The sequence below is a fragment of the Bufo bufo genome, chromosome 4 (assembly GCF_905171765.1).
Source record: "Bufo bufo chromosome 4, aBufBuf1.1, whole genome shotgun sequence".
In the NCBI taxonomy this organism is placed as follows: domain Eukaryota; kingdom Metazoa; phylum Chordata; class Amphibia; order Anura; family Bufonidae; genus Bufo; species Bufo bufo.
In genome coordinates this window covers 495398127-495421631 of record NC_053392.1, presented here as the reverse complement: position 1 = coordinate 495421631, position 23505 = coordinate 495398127, and the positions used below count along the sequence as shown (strand labels likewise).

Genomic DNA, 23505 nt, shown 5'->3' with positions numbered 1-23505 from the left:
CTCACTTACCCAGACTGCTCCGCGCGGTAAACGTACAGGGGTTTTCCTGAGTAATGGCGGGAAAAGCAGAAATGTCGTCATTACACAGCAGTTCTCTGCGCAGAGCCTGTACGAGCCCCGCTGCATGTACTTTATATATCCGAGTACAGAAAACGTAACCCCTATGTAAAGGATGGGGATAACTATCGGATTAGCAGGGGTCTTACAGATAGCCCCTACTCCTCAAGGAACCCTGGCTGAAATGAAGGGTGCTGCAGGTTAGGGTGCACCTGCTGCCACGTTCATTTCAGGGGGTATGGGGTACCGGTTCCTTTGACAGTAGTAGGACCCTCACTAATCTAATAGTTATCCCATATCCTGTGGATACTTTTACATATCTGGAATATCCCTATAGCTGTGATGGCTAACCTCCGACACTCCAGCTGTGGTAAAACTACGACTCCCAAGATGTACACTTCCTTGGCTGTTCTCAGAACTCCATAGAAATGAATGGAGTATGCTGGGAGTTGTAGTTTCACCACAGCTGGAGGTTAGCCATTGCCGGCCTATAAGATAAAATGACGTTGAGAAGATTTATTAGGACAATGGCAGGCCTGGGAGCCTTCACAAGGCCACTGCTGATCGGACCCTGTAATTTCACCACAGGGGTCTGGTCAAGACCAAAGTAAACCTTCCCTCCCTCTAACCTTTCAGCGCCTACCGCGTATGCAAGGGGCTCAGCTGTGAACCCGCTCCATACACCCATCATGCACCTTGGACCTACAGTTACATCAATGTGTGCAAAGGGGTCAATGTAATCTGTATGCAATAATCAAGACAGTGATAATCCCGCAAATTGATGCTGGATTAGAGGGATTTTCTGGTACATTTTAATGCCAAAATCTCATTTATACAGTGAATTGGGAATCTGTATATGCATTAAAGGTGTTTTCTGCGATTTTCATTTTGACAGCCTGTCCAAAGGATAGTTCGTCAGTATGAGATTGGCGGGGGTCCGAATCCCGGCACCGCAGTCAGATAATGTCTGTAAAGCGCTGCGGAATATGTCAGCGCCATATAATTGAAATCCCTCCAAAAAACTAAAAACCCACTGGCCAATAGCTGCTGGTGGGGGTCGTGTGGGTTTAAAATTAACTTACTAACGCCAAAACAAATCAAAATACCCCCCACTAATAAATCACTGACAGATATTAAATAATAATAACTTTAATTTTATATTTTCACCATTTTGATGCAAATTAATAATCAAAACTGCGGCATGCGCACATAGAAAAAGGAGGATACAACGGTTCTATTATGTATAAAGTATATGTAAAATATAAGAGTGAAACTGGATCGCACATCCTCAATACTGTGCTTTTAGCTAATAACTGCTTCTCAACGTAATTTATAGTATACCTACCCCTATGTTGCATACCGTACATGAGGCATTGGTATACAACTTATAGGCCCACTCACCGCGACAAGGTTGCCTCCTCGAGTGGGAACCTACTCTAAATTTGGCGCGGCGACCACCGGCACCGCAGCACTGCACCAATAGGCAGCGGAACCCAGCAGCCAAACAACGCCCCCGCTATCTGGCAGAGCCACCCTGGCATTGGGCCCCACCAGCACAGCACCAGAGCAACAATGGCCGCCGCACAGCACCGCACCATGTGAACGGTTGTCAAAGCTCACATAAATATAAAGTGCATGGTGCTGGCTAGTACAAAATACATATGTCCCAGGGCAGTGGACAACAGAGGACAACAATGCATAACAACCAATAGTGAAATCATATATTACAAACACAGAATGAGCCCAACATAATTGTAAAGTACAGACCAGTATGCCTCCACCCCGACGTACATTTCGCTACACAGCTTCCTCAGGCCTCATGCACACGAACGTATAGTCTTTTTTTTTTGCGGACCGTATACAGAACCATTCATTTCAATGGGTCCGCAAAAAAAAAAACGGAAGTTACTTTGTGTGCATTCCGTTTCCGTATCTCCGTATTTCTGTTCCGCAAAAAAATAGAACATGTCCTATTATTGTCCGCATTAAGGACAAGGATAGGATTGTTCTATTAGGGGCCATCTGTTCCGTTCCGCAAAATATGGAATGCACACGGACGTCATCCGTATTTTTTGCAGACCGCAAAATACATACGGTCGTGTGCATGAGGACTTATACTTACTCTAATTAAAATCAACCTATGGGGCAGACAGGCTAGTCAGAGGAGCAAAACCAACAGGAGTCAGCCACACCTCCAGCTCCAGTACAACTGCAAAAAAAGGGGGTCAGTCAGCACATCCCAATGTGCAGGTGCACACTGCCATGGCTAGAAACATGAAGAAAAAAAAGACAATGCAACTGCACTCTGCAAACACAAAAAAAGTACAATAATGCCATAATTATAGAAAACATTCTGATGCTAATGCTACGCTTATTTTGCAAATTTGGGATGTGCTGACTGACCCCCTTTTTTTGCAGTTGTACTGGAGCTGGAGGTGTGGCTGACTCCTGTTGGTCTTGCACCCCTGACTAGCCTGTCTGCCCCATAGGCTGATTTTAATTAGAGTAAGTATAAAGCTGTAGGGAGCATGTGTGAGCATCTGACGTGAGACACTGGGCTCTGCCTCCCCAAACCTCGTTCACGCTGAAAGCTATGGAGGTAGCCGACCATGTGGTGGCTTGAGCATGCGGGAGGCGCTGAGTGCCAGGATGGGCTGGAGACGCTCTGAGAGCCCAGCGATATGAGACGGAGGGCTGTCATCCCCCGCTTCATTCAATGTATTCCCTCTGGAGTGGCGTTCTGGAGGCAAGATCGTATGTGTAGAGGATGCTCTGAGCATGAGCGGTCAGTGGATTGTGGATGGTGGCAGACGGAGGAGACTATGAACCGGAGAGCAGGCTGATTTGGTGGAGGTATTTGCTGGTGGTTGGAGGAGTTCCCCGAGGGATGGTAGAAGGAGCAGGGGGATGTGAACTGTGTATGACATATGAAATAGGTTAGCAGACAATAGCTACCAGGGACATCCCGACTCAGGGCCATCTAAGGGCATTCAGGAGGTTCCTGATACGGGATCGCCCGTATCGGGGCGGCCATTCCGTTTGTAGGCAGGGCACAAATAGCGAGAGGGTCAGCTATAGGGAGAGAGCCCATAGCTATATATTAGGCCCAATCTCTGCCATTCCTAGCCCCAAAGCTAAGTATCAACCTAATGATATCTTCCATCTTGTTTTCTTATTTTACTGTTATGTGGTTTGTGTTGGAGGGTTTGTAGCTATTTTAGATAGATATTAAAAGTTAAGTTTTAAGGGTGGTTACCTGTGACATCAACATTTGTTAATTGGAATTTGCCACCCCAAACACATGGGTTATTGTCTGAACTGTGAAACTCCTCTGTGTATGACATATGGTACCCTCGATTGTATATGCTTCTCCCCACCCTCTATGATTCTACAAACTTTTAGCTATAAAGGGGGTCCCTCCGTGAATAAGTGTGGAGGAAAGAGAGTTTTTGGATTTTACTAACATCATATCTCCCTCCTAATATTTTTCCTCCTAATGAATGCTGGAACACGCTTGGATTACTTTGTTTTAGAGGATTAATTCAGTTCTGTCAACTCTGATAAAGGAATCCTGCCAGCAATAAACCCGCTGACCTTTTACGTTTAATGTACTAATCTCGCCTTTAATTATCACTGCCTTCGTGGAACCTTATTTTCTATTTGATGAATGCTGGATTATGTTTGGACTATTTTGATGTACAAGACTATCTTGGATTTGTCAATTTGGATTAATGAACTATGAATAGCCCTTGGCCCCTAAGATAGGGCCAAGGGCTATTCATAGTATTCAGTATATTGGGCAGACTAGATGGGCCAAATGGTTCTTATCTGCCGACACATTCTATGTTTCTATGCTTGCGGATAATCCGCTAACTCTTTACCTTTAATGCACTAACTTTGGTTTTTACCAGTATTTCTGCTCTCCAGGAAGCCCGGTGACGTCACCGGCACTGATGGGCGGGCTTTAGTGCTGCCCTAGCCTGTAAAACTAGGGCAGCGTTAAAGCCTGCCCATCAGAGCCGGTGATGTCACCGAACACACTGCTGGGCGGAATCCTCCGACCGGCAATGTGTTATTGTAAACAAAAGAGCCCTTGCCCTGTGCGATCTAGCTATTTCCAGCTAAGTTACGAGTGGAATATCAGTATAAGACTCTTTTTGCATGGTTATGGATCTGTCTCTCTTGTATAGAGGGGAGCAATATGTGGGAGGGGGGAGGGTTTGATTTGGAGAAAGAGATGGGGAAGAAAAGGTTGTTTTTTTTTTTTGTTTTTTGCTGCTCCCCTTCCTCCTCCTAGATGCTGAGGGTAATATCATTCAATGTGAGAGGGTTAAAAGAGAGAATAGAGGTTTTCTATCTTTGACTGGTTGAGGAGATATATGCCAGCTGTCATCTGCCTGCAGGAGACCCATCTGGATAAGGATTGTGTGAGATGGGTCGAGAAAAGATGGATAGTGGGTGGATATCATGCTAAACATACATCATACTCTAGGGGAGTGTCTATTGTAGTTCATAATAAAATTAAATATGAACACATGGCATGCAAGGCGGATGACTGCAGCCGATAACTCTTCTTACAGTGTAATATAAACGATATACAAATGGTGATAGCAAATATTCATATTCCTCCTCCATACAAACCTGAGGTGCTATATGATTTATATAAATACATGGTAGACAGGCAAGAATGTATTTTGATTGCAGTAGGAGATTATAATGCAGTGTTGAATCCAGTTAAAGATAGACTTTCTAAAAGTAAACCGGTATTTCACAATACGAACTTGGCTAACGTGTTAGCTGAGTTTGATTGGGTGGATGTTTGGCGTTTATTGAATCTGGAGGAAAAAACCTATTCTTTTTACTCAAAAACACATAAAACATGGTCTAGAATTGATATGGCCATTGGAAATAAAAAAAATATTGGGGAAAAATATATGAAGGATAAAATATTTTCCCATGGCCCTATCAGATCATTGTGTGCTTATTTTGGATAATGATTTCTCCCCTAGGCAGAACTTCCTCAATCCCCATTGGTTAACTTTAGTAACAGATAAGGAAGATATTAAGACAGAATTAAAATCTTTTATTCAGTTGAATAAAGATTCAACTAATAAACAAATAATTTGGGACACCGCAAAAGCATTTTTAAGAGGAATTCTGATTAATAAGGTGAACTACTGGGAAAAAAAAAAAAGCAAAGGAAAAAACAATAATAGCAGATCAGAAGCTAGAAGAGGCAAGAAGGAGGTATATAGCAGACCCCACTGTAAATAACCTGAATAAATGGAAGGAGGAACAAGAGAATGGTAGAGCCATATTTATGGTAAAATCCCAAACAGCATTATTTTTCCAAGGGGGTTAAGTTTTTTCAGAGGGTGAGAAAGTCGGGAAGATTTTAGCCAATATTGTGAAAAATCAACAGAAAAAATCATGGATAGGGGTTATAAGAAATGATAAGATCTGGCAAAGATTAAAAAAAAAAAGCACAGGGAGGAGATGGATTACCCTTTGAAATGTATAAGGAATTTGGTCAAATATTGCTATCGGAATTAAGGGAAACCCTCTGTGAGGCTATGAGGAAAAGAAGGCTTCCTGAATCTATGGAAGAAGCTATTATTGTCCTGATTCCTAAAGAGGGTAAGGATTTATTGATGCCAGAATCATATAGACCTATATCTCTGAACACTGATATAAAATTGTTAGCAAAGGTTCTGGCGGATAGATGTTCAAAAATAATTAATACAATAATTAATGAAGATCAAACTGGCTTTATCCCTGGGAGACTGATATCAGAAGGGTTTTCTCTAATATAGAGGCAAATAGACAAGAAGCTAATAAAAAACGCATACTATCCCTGGATGCGACTAAAGCGTTTGATTGTATAGAATGGGAATATTTATGGGAGGTTCTCAGTCGTTTTGGCTTTGGGGACCGTTTCATAAATTGGCTTAAAGGGCTTCTGTCACCCCACTAAAGTGATTTTTTTTTTGGGGGTTAGTTAAATTAGTTATATAGCGATATATGAAAATATAATTGTGTTACTTACATTGATCCAGCAGTTTATTCAAAAAACGAAGTTTCATCATATGTAAATTCGGTCTCTACCAGCAAGTAGGGCGGCTACTTGCTGGTAGCTGCTGCAGAAATCCGCCCCCTCCTCTTGTTGATTGACAGGGCCAGCCGGGATCTCCTCCTCCGGCCAGCCCTGTCGGCATTTCAAAAATCGCACGCCTGTGTTGAATCGGCGCAGGCGCTCTGAGATGAGGAGGCTCGTCTCCTCAGAACTCCCTCAGTGCGCCTGCGCCGATGACGTCTTCTATTTCGGTGACGTCATCGGCGCAGGCGCACTGAGGGAGTGCTGAGGAGACGAGCCTCCTCATCTCAGAGCGCCTGCGCCGAATCAACACGGGCGCGCGATTTTTGAAATTCCGACAGGGCTGGCCGGAGGAGGAGATCCCGGCTGGCCCTTTCAATCAACAAGAGGAGGGGGCGGATTTCTGCAGAAGCTACCAGCAAGTAGCCGCCCTACTTGCTGGTAGAGACCTAATTTACATATTATAAAAGTTCGTTTTCAGAAGAAACTGCTGGATCAATGTAAGTACGGTAACACAATTATATTTTCATATATCGCTATATAACTAATTTAACTAGCCCCAAAAAAAAAAATCACTTTAGTGGGGTGACAGAAGCCCTTTAAGCTGATATATTCCTAGCCTAGTGTGAGGGTGGTGGTGGATGGGGCTATGTCCCTGCCCTTTACCCTTTCGAGGGGCACTAGACAGGGATGTCCCCTATCCTCATTGCTTTTTGCAATAGCAATAGAACCATTGGCTATTAATATCCCATGAGAATGATGAGCTAAAGGGCTTTCAGTATGGTAGTACTTATGAGAAAATAACCTTTGTATGCTGATGATGTTTTGCTTTTTTTAAGTAATATTGAAATGGATTTAGATAAAATAAACTGGGATAAATCACATTTGCTGCAATTTTGGAATGGAGATTTGAGTGTGAATTTAGTGGTTAATATAATTGATAATGGAGGGCGTTTCAAATATTTAGGGATAAATATTTCAAAAAACTTGGGGGATTATGTAGAATTAAATGTAGTTCCACTGGGGGGGGGGGGGGGGGGCGTGGCTTGGTCGCGACGCAGATGGCCGCATGAACACAGAGCTTCGGCACTGAAGCAGCTTCTAAAAGCAAATTCCGGGCAATTTAGAGCTTCTACAACCATATCTCTACACCCCAGAACACATGATGACCAGGGGGAAGCGTGGACTTAAGTCCCAAAGCAAACTGGACTGTTACTTTGAAGCGGACAAGGATGGAAGGGAAGCCGCAGACACCAGAGACACGGACTCACCCAACTCTCTACAATCATCATCTCCTGAAAGTCAGGCAGACTGCAAAAACGCCATGGATGACGGTACTGTAATCTATTTGTTACCTACCAGAGAGGCAGATACCCCAGAGGGTACAGTTCCCGCCCCTCCCACGGGAGATAGTGAACAGGCCAGTTGGCGGGAAAAAACTAAACGCACAGGCGCCTTCTTGGGCGTCCCCTTCCACAAGCCCTGCTAAGCAGAAGCAGCGCTTACAGTCAGACGAGCGTTGCCGGGAGGTGAGTAATCATTCTGTAATCGGCACACAAGGACATTTAACTCTGTCTAATTGCTTTGACTCTATTCCCACCTCAGACGCCCCGGCCTCTGGCTCCCTACTCAAAGAAATGCTCAACTTCTGGCTCCCTACTCAAAGAAATACTCAACTTCTCTTGGACCATATCTACAGTTAGCCAATTGAGTATATCACTGGATGTACTAACCGCCCCGGTGCCACAGATACCAGCTGCTTTCTCTTCTTTTGTATATACAGAGCTAAAAAACCTATTTAGGAACTCTGCCATTACCATTATTTAGGGGACCTATTTTTAAATGCCCTCTTTTTGTCTTTTATTGCTCTTTTTACAGTAGCTGTAAGCTATGGGGGGGGGGGGTTTAATTTTAGCCGTGTATACTTGTTACCTAAAGGGATAAAAAAAAATTGTGCAATTACTCAATGTGGATTTAAAGCTCTCCCATTTATCCTCAGTATTATTATGTGACAGTAGCTGCTCCCAGTCTATGCCCTGAAATGCTGCCCTCCACCCAAGGAAATTAGCCTTTTGGAAATTCAGGTTCTTTGCTCTGCCTGACAGTTTGCTTTTTATAGTTTAGGGGGAATATAATTATATTGTGGTCACTATTACCTAGTGTTTCTCGAACAGTAACATTTCCAACAAGCTCTGCATCATTAGAAATTACCAGATCCAACAGAGCATCGCCCCTAGTGGGAGCTTCTACAAACTGGCCCATAAAGTGGTCCTGCAGCAAGTTGAGGAATTTTCTCCCCTTTGCGGTTGAGGCAGAACCATGACCCCAGTCAATGTCTGGGAAGCTAAAACCCGTGTCTCTCGTGACGCTTGTGGCACTGGTAGTATTTCTGAAAACACTACCTTGGAGGTCCTGGACTTGAGCTTCTCACCTAGTTCCCTAAAATCTTTTTTAAGGACCTTCCATCTCCCACTGACTTTGTCATTGGTGCCAATGCGTACAATGACCGCCGGGTCTTCCCCAGCCCCACCCAGCAATGTCAATCCGATCCGCAATATGCCGAACCCGAGCACCTGGCAGACAACACACTGTTCGGCATTCACGGTCTTGGCGACAGGTGACCCTGTCTGTCCGCCTAATAATAGAGTCCCCTACCACCAGCATCTGTCTGACCTTTGCTGCACTCCTTTTCCCATCCTTCCTGCAGCGGTCATTCTCCTGCAAAATATACTCCTGCTTCTGGTTCCTGATGGGTCGCCTTTAAACCTCACTCTTGATAGGGCCCACCGAGTGGCCCGTCCTAAGCATTTACCAGAAAATGTACCCCAAAACGTGTTAGTGAGAGTGTACTACTATCATATCAAAGAAAAAGCTATGTCTGCAGCTCGCAAAATTGAGGAGCTACCGACTCCTTATCAATCAGTGAAGATTTTAGCTGACCTTTTAGCCATTACCCTGAAACTAAGAAGACAACTTCTGCCAATAACTGCCACATTAAGAGAAAACAACATACTCTACCACTGGGAATTTCCTGTGGAAATTATTGTTACCCTCAACAACAACACATTTCTGATATCCTCAGTGCGAGATGGAATATCGCAGTCAAGCAACCTGAAATGGCAACACCTAATCCACCTGCCAAAGTGAGGTCCGAGAGGAAGAAATCTTCATATAAATGAGTTCTGTGAAATGGACATGACCCTTGTCACCTGAATAAATATATAGTTAGGCTGCGACAGGTGCCGGACTGTATTACTCACATACTGTAACTATGGGAAGCAGCAGCCATTACTACAATGTGTGTGACTATGGGAAGCAGCAGCCATTACTACAGTGTGACTATGGGAAGCAGCAGCCATTACTACAGTGTGACTGCGGGAAGCAGCAGCCATTACTACAGTATGACTGCGGGAAGTAAAACAAAGAGGCGCGCGGAATGTGTGTAGTGAAGCTCCATGGCCACCAGGGACCCGCCCCCAGGTAGCTACACAAAAAGCACGTCCGCTCGAAACCAGGCGGGGCTGGTGATGACGTCACCGCAGCCAACCAATAGCTGCCTTCCAGGACAGTGGCGAGCGTTGGTGTCTCTTATAGAGCCAAGAGGCGCGCTGCTGAGGTCTAGTCACGACTGGTGGTGAGGTAGCCTGCAGGTATGTCGCGGTACGGTCGGTATAGCGGAGGTGAGTGTGCACACGGCATTCAGGAGGTGTGTAGAGGTCTTTGCTGTGCGATGTCTGTGCAGCTGGACGTTTCCCTTTTTCCCGCTGCTGGAGGCGCGTTTGGCCCAGTCGCCATTTTGCAGCGTGCGCCGGTCACGTGTCTGGCGCTTTGTGTGGCCGACCTCTCTGGTAATGGCGGGTTGCGGTTTATCTGCGTGTTGTTAGGCTCAGTTATTGGTGTAAGTAACCGGACTACCTACTTGTAGCGGGCGGGTGTGGAGGTCCCGCTGTCGTGTAACGATCGTTGAGGAGCCCTGCGGTGGGCGTGTCTATCAGCCAGGCCTCGTGGTGTGTAACGGCCGCACAGTGGAGCGCTGCTTCCGTGTGCAGCCCGGGCGTGTCGCCCTATTACGGGTGATTATGTAACACTGATCTGCCTCCTTGTGAGTACATGTGTGATATGTAATTTCTTACTTCGGTATATTGGTGATTTGGGTCTTATGATGCAGAGCATATCCATTCCCTGAGAGACGTTGTATCTGTAAGATCTTGCTGTAGGTCCTCCAATGAGGGTGTCTGATGCCATAAAGTGGTTTTTCTGGTCTGTATACAATGGAGGTGCCCTGGCGTTGTTGGCTGGCTCCCATAAGCCATCGGTGTGTAGATGTGTAGAGCCATATCCTGGCTACTGATGTGCTGCAGGTGATCACAGGCATTGTCTTAGTGTTTGACCTATCCCGAGCATAGGTCATCAATATTGGAAACAGGACAAGCCCTTTAAGTAATAGGAGACCCAAACCGGAATGAGGTTTCCCCTCCCCCACACACTGCAGCTCCCTTCATCTCTCTGGAGTTGCTGGAGATGGCAGCCTGCAGCGCTGGAGCGACAGTGTGCATGCTCTACCTGCCGTGCCTGTTTTTGTGGTCTTAGTCATGCACCCCACAGATCTTATGGGGGGGATAAGTTATTACTGAAATAACCCTTTAATATTGTGTTGTAAATGTATACATTGGTGAGAGGAAAAGGAAAACCCCCTAGAAAAGCAGCTATTTGGGCCTTGTATGTGTATCTGTTCTGCACAACCATTGGTCGTGAAATGTTTTCTGTACTGACATTCACGCTTCTCTTTTCAGAGGCAAAAGTCTATGTTGGTAATCTAGGCACCGGGGCTGGCAAAGGAGAGTTGGAGCGTGCGTTTAGTTATTATGGCCCTCTGCGCACAGTCTGGATTGCCCGCAACCCGCCTGGCTTTGCTTTTGTAGAGTTTGAAGACACACGGGACGCTGAAGACGCTGTGCGAGGCTTGGACGGGAAGTATGTGCCTGACCGCTTCTGTCTTACGTGAAATTATACACCACTATGACTTATTAGGCCTCATGTACATCACCTAGCCACCGCGGCCTATAGCCAGGCAGGGGTTCTGTCTGAGTTCAGCAGCTGCCCCCTGTAGACCCAGCCTTAAAGGGGTTGTCCGGGTTCAGAGCTGTACCCGGACATACCTCCATTTTCACCCAGGCAGCCCCCACCTGAATTGAGCATCGGAGCAGTTCATGCTCCAAAGCTCTCCTTTGCCCTGCGCAGGGCAAAGGCATTTTCCAGAGTCCCGGTGACAAACTGGGCTCTTCATGGGGCTGCCAGGAAGATCGGTGATGTCACCAGCACTGATGGGCGGGCTTTAGCACTGCCCTAGCTAGAGTTGTTGCGATACCAATTTTTTTTATTCGGTTTCGATACCATGAAAAAGTATTGCGATACTCGATACCATGAGACCAAAAAAATAAACCAAAAAAGTCACGTGCATTCTGCATTTTAAAAAATGGCGAATCGCGCAGTTTTTATTTTTTTCTGTTCCGGCGTTCACCGCATAGATTTTTTTTAAATATTTTAATCGTTTGGACTTTTCTGACGTGGCGATATGTAATATGTTTATTATTTACACATTTTATGTGAAATTGGGAAACGGGGGTGATTCATACTTAATATTTTGGTGTGTGTGTTTTTTTTTTTTTTTTTTTTTTTTTTTTTTATAACTATATTTCCCCCCTTAGGGGCCAGAACCTGGGATCTTTCATCCCTTGTCCTATTTAGCCTGATAGAGCTCAATCAGGGTGAATAGGTTTTCACACTGTCCCTGCTGCCCTGTGCTTTGTGCGCACAGCATCAGGGATGTTACCATGGCAGCCTGGGCTTCAGTAGCGTCCTGGCTGTCATGGTAACTGATCGGAGCCCCAGGCTTACACAGCTGGGGCTCCGATCAGAAGCTGCCACTGCACCACCAATGAGAGGGAGGGGAGAGGACCCTGTGGCCACTGCCACCAATGATTTTAATACTGGGGGGTTGAGAGGGGCCGGCGCACTGTGCCACCAATGATTTTAATGGGATGGGGGGTTCACACTGCACCACCAATGATAATTACCCCTTAATACAGGAGGCGGGTACTGGCAGATCAGCGGCAGTTAACCCGCCGCTGATCGCAGCTCCCTGTCAGAGGCAGGGTGCCGGCAATGCGATTCTGCTGCCGGCACCCGCCTCCTGTATTATGTGTTAGACGTGGATCCAGACTTTCAGTATTAGGCTACCCAGAGCGGCGCCCAGTGATGTCCCAGCGCTTACCATTATTCCTGGGCACCGCTCCGTTCGCCTGCTGTGCCCCATTAGTGGGCGTTCCTTTCTCCCTGGCTGTAGCGCTGTCCAATCGCAGGAAGAAGGAACGGCCACTAGTGAAGCTGATGTCTCCTCCCCATCCCTCCGATAGCATGTGGAGCAGGAGAGGAGACCGTAATGGGGCACAGCAGGCGAACGGAGCGGTGCCCAGGAATAATGGTGCGCCCGCCCCTCTCCTCATCGGTGGCAGCACGGGGGGGGGGGACAGCTTCCTTCTCCCCGTGCTGCTGAGGGAAGATGAGCACGCTGACTGCGCTCATGTTCAGAAATACTAGACTGCGCAGCCCAATATAGAAAAAATGGAAATCCCGGTATCGTATCGATACCGGGACAAAAGTATCGAAATTTCGATACCCGCAACAACCCTAGCCCTAGCCAGTAAACCGGCGAGGGCAGCACTAAAGCCCGATCAGAGCCGGTGACGTCACCGAACACCCTGCACGATCTAGCACAGGGCAAGGGAGCGCATCGCAGCATGAGATACTAACATCAGGGGGGCTGCCTGGGTGAAAATATGGGTATGTCTGGGTTCAGAGCTGAACCCGGACAACCCCTTTAATGTGCCATTGATCAGTCACGAATGAGCAGATACTCACTGGTCAGCAGCACATCTTCCCCTGTAAACTAGATGTGCTGCTGTACATGATATAAAAGTATGGAGGTGGACGGTTTGTTGTCCCCATTAATCTGTCTTGTGGAAGACTTTCGAAACGAGTGGGAATCAGTGCTTGTTATGGTTGGGAATCAGGGCTTCTAGAGCTCATGCACACGAGCGTCTTTTCTTTCTACGTACATTCCGTGTGTTTTATGCGGTCGTGTGCATGAGCCCTTAGGCTGGTTTAACATGAGTGAGTTCAATGCAATCCGATCAGTGCCACATAGATCAGGACAGGAGCTCTTGCAGACACTCGTTAAACTCACTTGTGAGAAACCGGCCTTTCTTGAAGGATTTCTTGTAATAAAGCTTTCTTGTCATAATGCATAATTATATTTTTTTTCTGACTTTCAGTATTGGATATGTTAACCTCTGGTAGTGGCTAGTAAAGTTCAGATTTTATCTTGATAAGTTTCAAACAATTCATTGTAAGTTGTGTTTTATTTTTTATCTTTACAGGGTTATTTGCGGCTCAAGAGTTAGAGTAGAACTGTCCACAGGCATGCCGCGCCGATCTCGCTATGACAGACCCCCGGCACGCCGTCCTTTTGACCCAAGTGATAGATGTTATGAGTGTGGTGAAAAGGGTCACTATGCTTATGACTGTCTAAGATACAGCAGACGGAGAAGAAGCAGGTACGTCATGTTCTTTGATAAGTGTAACCAGATGTTCAGTGATACAAACAGCTTGCATTGATAGTCCTACAGCAGCAGTCCTTTTCCATAGGCAGTATGGATCCATATGGGGCCTAGTGTAAGGCGGGAGGATTTTATAGTATAGAATGGTATTGGTTGTGCACAAATGTGTCAAACAAGTCTGTGGGCAGTAGTGGCAGCATAAAGATTTGACTCTGAACGACTCCTCTGCGCAGTCCAGTATGCAGTAATTTACAGCAAAGACATCTGTGTTAATGACACACTAAATTTCCCTATGACTAGGGATACAATCTACTGTGTAGCATTAATCACTTTATGGTGATTTTCATTTGCCCTAAGACTAAATGTTGGACATGTTTTGGATTAAATCTTCAAGAGTTCCTGTCACCACTCCTGACTCTTGTTTTAGTGACTAATTCTGGATTGTATCATTCCTCTGTTATTCCTCCTGGAGATTGCTGACGGTTGACAAATGAGTTACCAGTTGGGTATACTTCTACACACGGACATTGTCCGGTCAGTGCTGACTGTCTTTAGAGATGATGGGAATGATAACGCAGTTGTCAGGTTATTCATAAATATTCAGGAGAAGTAACCGAGACGCTCCAACGTGATTATAAGGGATCGTTCACACAAACTTATTTTGCGTTCCGTTTATGGAACCATTCATTTCAATGGGTCTGTAAAAGATGCAGACAGCACTCTGTGTGCTGTCCGCATCCGTTGCTCCGTTACGTGGCCCCGCAAAAATTAGGAGTCCTGTCCTATTCTTGTCCGTTTTGCGGACAAGAATAGGCATTTCTATAATGGGCCTCCTGTTCCATTCCTCAAATTGCAGAAGGCACACGAGGCGGCATCCGTGTTTTGCGGATCCGCGATTTGCAGACCGCACAAAACGGCAGTCGTGTGAACAAGCCCTTATCCAGTATTGGACAGAGAAGTCGGGTAGGTGACAGGAACTCTAGTCCATTGTATGCATGTGCTTACAGGGAATGGGGAGTTTGACATAAAGGTGATAAGAATATTAGTGGGTTCTGTAGTCTCAGTAGCTGAGTAGGGGCAGTTAGTGGAGTTTACAATGGACTGCTGCTTTTTTGTGCATTTGGCTTGTGTAATAATTTGAATTGTTCAAGTATATTAATAATCAACCTGGTCAAAACCTTACAGGTTTCTTCGTTTGAGTCAGTCGACTTGATTCAGAATGTCACGAGCCTTAAGATTTCATGCTGAGGCGCCTTGCAAATCCGACCTAATGATTCTGCTAGACCTTGAGGTGATCAGCATAAGAGGCCAGATCCCCTCAAGCCTTCTACAACTAGATCATCCTTTAAGATTCTGTAGAGGCCTTGAAATCTAAGATCTACTGTGATCGCCGTATCTGAGTAATATTGGCATACAATTGGGGCTGCCATCCGGTTTAGAAAAGAACTACAGATTGACCACATTCCCACCTAGAAAAAACCTTCATGCGTCAATCAAGCCTCACCTGGCTCATATGGCTGTCAGTATGATCGTCGTTAGATTGAAGACCTACAGTAGATGAAGTGATCGGCTGGTAGATCCTTCTAGACCGTCTAGATCTTCTAGACCTTGGGCCAAAGAGGGTCGACCTGCAGACTTGCAAGGTTTATTTACTACAAATTCTAGTCTTGTTTATGTTTTTTAATTTATTGTTTTATTTTCTTTTTTTTATTTTATTTATTATTTTTATTATTTAGTTGTAATTTTACTGTAAAGTAAAACTCCTTTTTAACCAGTTTCTCCTAGGTAGCTCTATTCAAGGCAAATAGGTTTCCTGATATCAGACTCATTACTGCCTGATTGTAGGTTACATAATTATTGGCTTCTGAATATAGACTAACTATATTTTAAATATTCAGATCCAGGTCCCGTTCTCACTCAAGATCCCGGGGAAGGCGATACACTCGTTCTAGAAGCCGAAGCAGAAGGTGAGTTTTGAGTTGCTTTTTCCGTTTGATGTTTTATTGAAATGTATTTCAGCGTGGAGACAATTTAGCTGAAGTTTAGAACTTTCTGGGGGAGATTTATCAAACTGGTGTAAAGGAAAACGGGCAACTACCTTTCACAGCTCCTTTGGAAAATAAAAGGTGGAATCTGGTTGCTGTGGGCAACTCGGCCAGCTATGTGTGCTAGGAAATGGCACAAATGCTTGGCGTGGCATTCACTTCCTTGGACATATGAGAACTTTATCGTGTAACAAAAGAAAAGTGACAGTATTGGAATAAGTTTCTGATCCAGCGCTGTAGGCTTACTCTACACACTAGGGATTCGGACACCGAGCAGGATACAAAGCTGATTAATACTGAGTGAAGATTCAGTAATTTGTATCTTGCTCTTTAAGTCCCAACTCATTCTGAGCTTAGGAGTCTAACGGGTGGTCCTACTCTGGCAGTTCTCTAGATCTCACTGACTAGGATTGCCCACTGGTCTCCTAAAGCCAGAATTGGCATAAATTGATGTTGTGTGGGCTTTTAATATTGATGACCTATCCTCGGGATAGGTCATCGATATCAGATTGGCGGGGGGTCCAACAGAGACCCCCGCCGATCAGCTGTAAGAGGAGACGCAGTGCACACTCCTCCTGTCCACTGCTGCTGTTTATGGTCTTTATCATGTTATACTGTGTTGTACACTATTTCAATGCAGCAATAAACTAGGATATCAGGCAAACTGGGGCATTGGGGGGGGGGGGGGAGTTATCTGGACTTCTGCTATGCTGCTTGTCAATCTGAATAAGTACGAAATGTCAAGTATCACTTCTGTGCTTCTTGAAGGGAAACATTGCTAAACGACTTGTATTTTAAGGGGTGTTCACTCTTTTACAAGTGATAGCCTATCCTCGGATCCGCAGTTATGATTGGCAGGGATGCATGTTCTCTGCCGATCAGTTGTTCTGCCATAGCTTCACTCCTGGAAGTCGGCACTGGAGCTCCACAGCTTCATCCCCACAGTGAACGGGGCTGGTTTCTACAGCGCTGCTCCTACTGATGTGAATCTTGAAGATGGCAACAGAAAAACCATTCAATTTGCTTCTATGGGTCACACATACTTTAGCTTCAGTCATGGAGCTTACAAGTTGAACGATGTACATGGTTTAGCGTCACCAAATTCTCATAATCTTCTCATGTACAATCCTGTTCTGTAGGTCTAGGTCTGGATCTCCCCGTAGATCGAGATCTGGCTCCCCTCGTAGGTCAAGATCTGTTTCTCAACGCAGAACCCGATCATCTCCTTCAGTTAAAAGATCCAGGTAAGTGAATATTATGCAACAGGAAGTTTGCTACCAAAATGAAACACCTAGTTGACAAAGTTAAATAACTATGAACCATTTTCAGATCTAGGTCTCGCTCAAGGTCCCGGTCTGCCTCACGCCCCCCCAGAAACAGGTAAGATTCCACTGTTGTAAATTCATGCGTTTGTATAATATGGTGGTTAGATGTAGCATTTGACCAGTGTGAACAGACTAGTTAGTTTTCAGCCTGTGCTAAGACGTGAACTGTCCTGTGCTTGGTAAAATATTCTCGTGTGCCATTAAAGAGGACCTTTCACCGCTTCTGACATTCATATTTTAATAGCTTCATGCATTCCCCACGTACTAATAATTCAGGAGCATCTATTCTTATGGCTCTGTCGCGCCATTCCTTTGTTATTTGTACTAGAAGTTATGCATTAATTTCTAGCAGTCTGCAGTAAGGATACGGAGGGGAGGTAACAAGTTGGGGGGCGTGTATCTGCACAGACTGACTATCCAATCAGTGCTGCCTTTTCAGACTGTGCAGGCACCCCACCCAACTAGTTCCCTCCCCTTTTTACCCTTACTGCAGGCTAATAGCAATTCATTCATAACTTCTAGTGCAAATAATAGAGGAATGGGACAACATACAGACATAAGAATAGATGCTCCAGAATTGTTAGTACGTGGGGAGCTATTAAAATAGGCATGTCAGGAGTGGTGAAAGGTCCTCTTTAAACTTGTTTCAAATATAAAATGCTGGTACTGCTGGCCGTGTTCTAGAAGACTGGTAAGGTTCTGCCCAAGTCTCTGTGGGTTGTTGGGGTCAAATGGCACAACAGGCTGCAGCAGCGGGTAATTTACTACTAAAGTGGTTCCCCAATTAATTCTTCCCTCTCACAATTGTGGTTTTGTGTGTGAAATTTAAGTTATTATAGCTTGTTTTTTTGTGAACTGAGTACATTTGATTTTTTTCTGCGCCACTTCCATTAAAGAAAAATGTCACAAAAAAATCAAATTTGTAGTCTTAAATTTCACTATGAACCTGCGGATGCTTTCTCCTTTTCTAGTCTATGTAAAGGTAAATGTTTTTTTTTTTTTTTTTTTTTTTTCCATGTAGATCAAAGTCAAGATCTGCTTCTCCCAAAAGAAGGTATGTACCATTTACTCTTCCTATAGCATAATGTTTATACCCGAGGTATTTATTAAAGGGGTTGATATCCCTTTCTTCCCTTCCTGTGAGTGGCTGAGACAAAAAATTTAGCGCTACCTCTTGTTTATCCCTTCTTACCCCATCCGAAAATGGCCTTCTATATTGTCTAGAGAAGGGATGCCCAACCCGTGGCCCTCCAGCTGTTGCAAAACTGAAACTCCTAACATGCCCTTATATCTGTAGACTATCAGGGCAAGCTGGTAGTTTTGCAACAGCTGGAGGGCCGCAAGTTGGGCATCCTTGGTCTAGAGGGAGAGATTTAGTGATGTGCTTCTGAGAATTTGGAAACTAGAATGATTGACTTTGCTGCATCACCTGCTTTAGGTCTCATGAACTGTATTCATTTTCAGCAAAAAAATACATACTGTCTGTTGCATCTTCACTTTTTTATGCACCCGTTGACTTCAGTACGTCCGCATTTTTGCTGCCAAGTATCGGACATGTTCTACCTTTTTTATGGAACAGACATACAGAAGCAGAAATCACACTGATCGTCTGTTCCGCAAAAAAGCTGAATATGTCCACAAAAAGTGGACCACAAACCCACAGAAGGATCAACACAACCAGCGAGGGAAATGTACTTAGAAAAAAACGAAACAGAATAATTTTTATTGCATGTGTACTACAATAATACACTTGAAACTCCCTGTAATTGCATAATAACTCAAGGGTTGGCCCTTTTATTGAGGGGTTTAAAGTGTTTAATTTGATACAATGTATAGATGTGATGCCTTTGAAGTTCTGGTTCAGTTAAAATACTAAATTGCTGGTTTGTTTCTTGTTTGCAGCCGCTCGCCATCCGCAAGTCCACGAAGGAGCATAAGCCCAGAGAGGAATGGCTAGATACTTGCTGCATTTTTTTTTTTTCCTTTACTCTATATCTTGGAATACTTTGTTTTAAATGGTCACTTTGGTAGGCTAGCGTACAATGTATGTTATATCCTGTCATCTGATAGTGAAACTTTTGTATCTTGAAATTTAAAAGTACTTGTTCATTGAATGTGGACTGTCATGACTAGCTTTTCAAATTCAAAAAGTGCAGGCATACTGAGGGGTGCATGAGTGGATAGGCCCATCTTAAAACCTGTGTAGTGAAATAACAACATGCTTGAATCGCATGCCTACTTGAGAGCTTTTTAGTAATATTTGGATGTGTTGGTCTTGGCACACAGGAGCTGGGCTACCTTGTATTACAGCTGATCTCTTGCAGTATGGTCCACCATCTGGAAAAATGTATATGGTTGTGCCCCCTATATGTTTCATTCTGCATATCCATATTGTGGCGCTGTGTGAAGACCTGTGTTGCACATCTGTTGTGACGAGCAGCTTGTATAAAGAAACACTTTTTTGAAGTTGTCCATAAAGCTTTACAACTGCAGTTCTTAGGACTTCAGCATATGTGATGTTCTAAATAAATTTTGTTTTTTTCCAGTTGTGTTTTATTTCTGGCTTTTTTTTTTTCCCCTCTTGTGCAGTCCTTTGTGGCTTATTCTAGTTGATAAATGACCCCTGTAATTTTTAAATCTAAAATACGCCTAATTTCGCGCACAAATTTGTTGCGCCGCAATCTGCAACTTCCTCCCACTCATGCTAGGTCTAAAATTGTGGCCAGGGATGGGAGGCCCATCTCATTTACCATTTGCTATGCCTGTTTCAGGCATGGAAAAAGGTCTAAATGTAGGACTACAAGGAAGCTGTCTTAGATTTGGAACTAGCGAAGGATCCGCCGAGTTATGTAGAGGCCAGCGTCTCTTCATAACTGTGGCAGATCCACCGCCAGTGCAGGGCTTTGTTAAGACCGGCATCTAAAATGCTGGTCTTGATAAATCTGCCCCTATAAATATGAGTTTATCATTTTTTGCTTTGAATTAAGTTTAAGGATGTCTGTCATCAGATTTGCACCTATGACACTGGCTGACCTGTTACATGTGCACTTGACAGCTGAAGGAATCTGTGTTAGTCCCATGTTCATATGTGTCTGCATTGCAGAGAAATATTTTAATATATGCAAATGAGCCTCTAGCAACAACAAGAGCATTGTCGTTAAACCTAGAGGCTCTTTTCTCTGCAACTGCTGCACCGTTTACAGGGCCAGGCAGTGATAACCTCACCCCTTCCCGACATTAAAGATGGCCCAATCTGGAATGGAGCAAGCACCATAGCTGGAGAGTGCCTGCGGTTTCATACAGCAGACCCCCGCAGCTAATGTCCACGATTGGCAGTAACGCCGACTACGAACACGTAACCCCCTCAGACGCCGTGGTCAAATGTGACAACACCGTCTGAGGGGTGCTAAATCTGGAAGTGCGTGCTTTCCCCAGTGGGTAAAGTGCCCTGTTCTAATTAGGAGCCAGAGCCTGTACTAATCTTCCAGGCTTATTAGTATAGCCCAGTTCAGACCAGCAGGTGGCAGCACTGAACTTAGGGTATAGTGATTTCCCTCTAATTCCCAAGGTGTTGACAAAGATCATAGAAGAAAAAGCTCAAGTCATCCTGAAAACACTGTTCTGACCCAGGAGGGCCTAGAGTTCCTGTACTGAAGAATTTTACTGGACTCTTCCTCTCCAGCCAGAGCTCTTCTCTCAGGGACCAGTTTTGCATCCCAAAGTTCCTCAGCTCCCTCTGACGGCCTTAAAAAGGAAGGGCCTTCCAGATGCAGTCACCAACACTCTTATGTGGAGCAGAAAACCGGTGAGTTTGAAAATTTACCTGAGTTCCTGGGAAGCCTTTTTTACATTTTGTTAAACACGCCTGGGATCCCTCCATGGTTCTGAATGTCAGATTGATCCTGGATTTTCTGCAAGCAGGCTTAGACAAGGGTCTGAGAGTGAGTATCAAACCTAGAGGAAATACGACCCGTAAAAAATAACTTATTATTGATCAAGCTAAAAAAAAAAAAACATGGGCGAGTGGATGCAGACCACCTATTACTGAATATATAGCGTCCACCACAGGTATAACTAACGAATGTGGACATACTACAACAACAGGGAGGAAAGAGGATCATTGACCAGATATTGAGGTAAAGAGGCTGATATCTCACTATCAGGGGAATCTTTCCCTAGTCAGATCCTGGTCTAACCTCAGCCCAGGGACCACCCCTAATGGTGGGGTTTCCCTGTCCTCGTACCTCCCCTAATTGCCCTAAAAAAAAAAGATGAAAAATATAAATTAGCAATGATAATGCCCCAACAAAAATGAGAGTTGGGTCATAAAGTTGGTAACAAATATTCCAACGTGTTTCGCCCTGGCGGGCTCCTCAGGGGGTCGATATAAAAATAATTGGAAAAATACGGACATTAGGGAAAAATTATGTTTCCTTATAAGTAGTAACCGTAAAATACATTATTGTAAATGAATGGTCCTGGATAATATTATAAACATCACAAAATAATGAGACAGACTTTATGAATGAGGATATAGGTACATCACTAGTTCCTGCTGAATAGAGGAGATGCTACCTATAACCAAAGATAGAGGTAAACCACAAATGAATAAAACCCTCTCAGAGGAAATATAATAGCTTAAATATGAGATTATCTAATATATAAAGGTGTGTGTGTCTGTCCGTCCGCTAAAGGAATCCCCACTGTCGGATTTACAATCGTGAAATTTGCCACAGGTACATCAGGTGTCCGGGAATGTTTTAGAGCAGGTCTCCGCTCTCTAGGATGTACCGTTCCTGAGATATTCCCAAAAAATGCATTAGCCAATAGAAGCTTGGTCACATGACCCTTATCAGCCAATAGAAGCTCTCAGGTCCTTCAGCCTCCACATACAGTTTTACTCCAGGTTTCCATAACAACCCAGCCATTTATTTTCACTGCTGTAGGTCAGCTTTAAAAAAAAATCTGTCACAAGGACAATCGCTATTGAAGTAAAGCCATAGCCTAATAGCACTGTAACGGCACCCCGGGCATAAAAGGGGGTAAAACACGTTAAAGAGATATTCCCTTTCCAGATGAAAAGGTAGCTACTAAAGACACCAATCTGCCGAACTGGAAACCTTATGAATGTAGCAAACAGCCGAATAGGAAAACCATATGAAAGGTTTACACTCCTAGCAGTCAAACTGGAACAGCATACAATAACCCCCACCCCAAAAACGAGACCAAGATCTGTGTTGAGGGTAAATCAGAATCTCTCTTTACTGAGGGCTACCCACCTGTATTTATGAAGGTCCCCATCTGGTGGACACTCCTCTAGGGGGACCAGATGGAAGACTCTGACACAGGACAGATAAGCAGCAATTCAGGACACACAGACACAATACATCCCCACAATGCATCCTGGTTTCCTCCTCTCTGCCCTGGAGACAACCGAGGAGTAGTTCAATTATCTCTCAGGACAAAGGGAAATCGCCACTATACACGTGGGGACAACAGGACAGAAATCACTATTCAAATATACAATGTCACAACCATTACAGTAAACATAGACATTTAACATATCCCCAGATAGCTCAGGTCTGAATGCATATTATTAGGTAAATGGCACTCAGACTACACGAATACAGTAGAATCGCCATGGAGCCAAAGTGTATCACTGTTCAAATAGGGCAAGTACCAAATGACCCGGCTTTCATGTCTTTGCAGGGGAAAAATCAAGCGTTTCAATATGGGGCCTTAGTCTAAAGGAAGCAGGCGGGCAACCAGGCTCTCCAATGCAATGTGGCGAGATTGGTCTCGTCACATCTCTCCCCTTTTCCAAACAGACTAACAGGGTATCTGACTTCCTGCCAGTCAGTGCCCTTGTTAGTCCAACAGCCCACCCACAAAACACAGACAGCAGTACAGCCCACCCACAATAAATGGTTACTACACCTGAGCAAGGGAGAAACTTTACCATGTCCAGGTGCCTCACCATGGCTGTGTGGGGGACTGGTAGACTGCCTTGGTGGGTTGCTGAGTGGGCAGAGACCAGCGGTACTTTGCCCTGGTGCCAGCGCTACTACGGAAGAAGCCTGGTTGTTGGAGGGGGAGACCGACTGTCTGACCTTTGGCTAAACAGCCCTGTTGCTGGGGGACAGGACCGACTGTCCCTACCCCCTGTGCTGTAAGTGCAGAGACCACGGTCCCATCTGCACTGTTGTGGGGCTTACTGTCTCCCCCTGGTACGTTAAGCTGCCGCTGGGGAGAGAGGGTAACAAGCTCCTCTCCCATACGCTCCTCTCCCATACGCTCCTCTCCCATACATACTTCCAGCCGCTGGGGAGGGTGACCGACCGTCTCGGCTCCCAATACAGTGTCCT

At 44.8% G+C, this 23505-nt stretch overlaps 1 protein-coding gene across 2 annotated transcripts; it reads left to right on the top strand.

Annotated features, from left to right (window-relative positions):
• The first annotated feature begins 9687 nt into the window (after positions 1–9687).
• SRSF7 (serine and arginine rich splicing factor 7) lies at positions 9688–19685 on the top strand. Of its 2 annotated transcripts, none has more exons than XM_040429592.1 (8): positions 9688–9831; positions 10945–11125; positions 13591–13767; positions 15669–15737; positions 16955–17059; positions 17145–17195; positions 18162–18194; positions 19043–19685. In XM_040429592.1, the coding sequence occupies exons 1-8, from the start codon at positions 9804–9806 to the stop codon at positions 19095–19097; spliced, it is 699 nt and encodes a 232-aa protein (XP_040285526.1). In that variant the 5' UTR covers positions 9688–9803; the 3' UTR covers positions 19098–19685. The 2 variants fall into 2 exon arrangements, with proteins under 2 accessions (XP_040285526.1, XP_040285525.1); XM_040429591.1 differs by lacking the exon at positions 9688–9831 and adding an exon at positions 9867–9999.
• Positions 19686–23505: the final 3820 nt, after the last annotated feature.

Bases quoted from the DNA above. Each gene is read 5' to 3' on its own strand.
- SRSF7 (XM_040429591.1), top strand. From the start codon at position 9,882: ATGTCTGTGCAGCTGGACGTTTCCCTTTTTCCCGCTGCTGGAGGCGCG. The intron at 10,000-10,944 runs GTAATGGCGGGT...TTCTCTTTTCAG, and splicing joins TTGTGTGGCCGACCTCTCTG to AGGCAAAAGTCTATGTTGGT. The intron at 11,126-13,590 runs GTATGTGCCTGA...TTATCTTTACAG, and splicing joins GTGCGAGGCTTGGACGGGAA to GGTTATTTGCGGCTCAAGAG.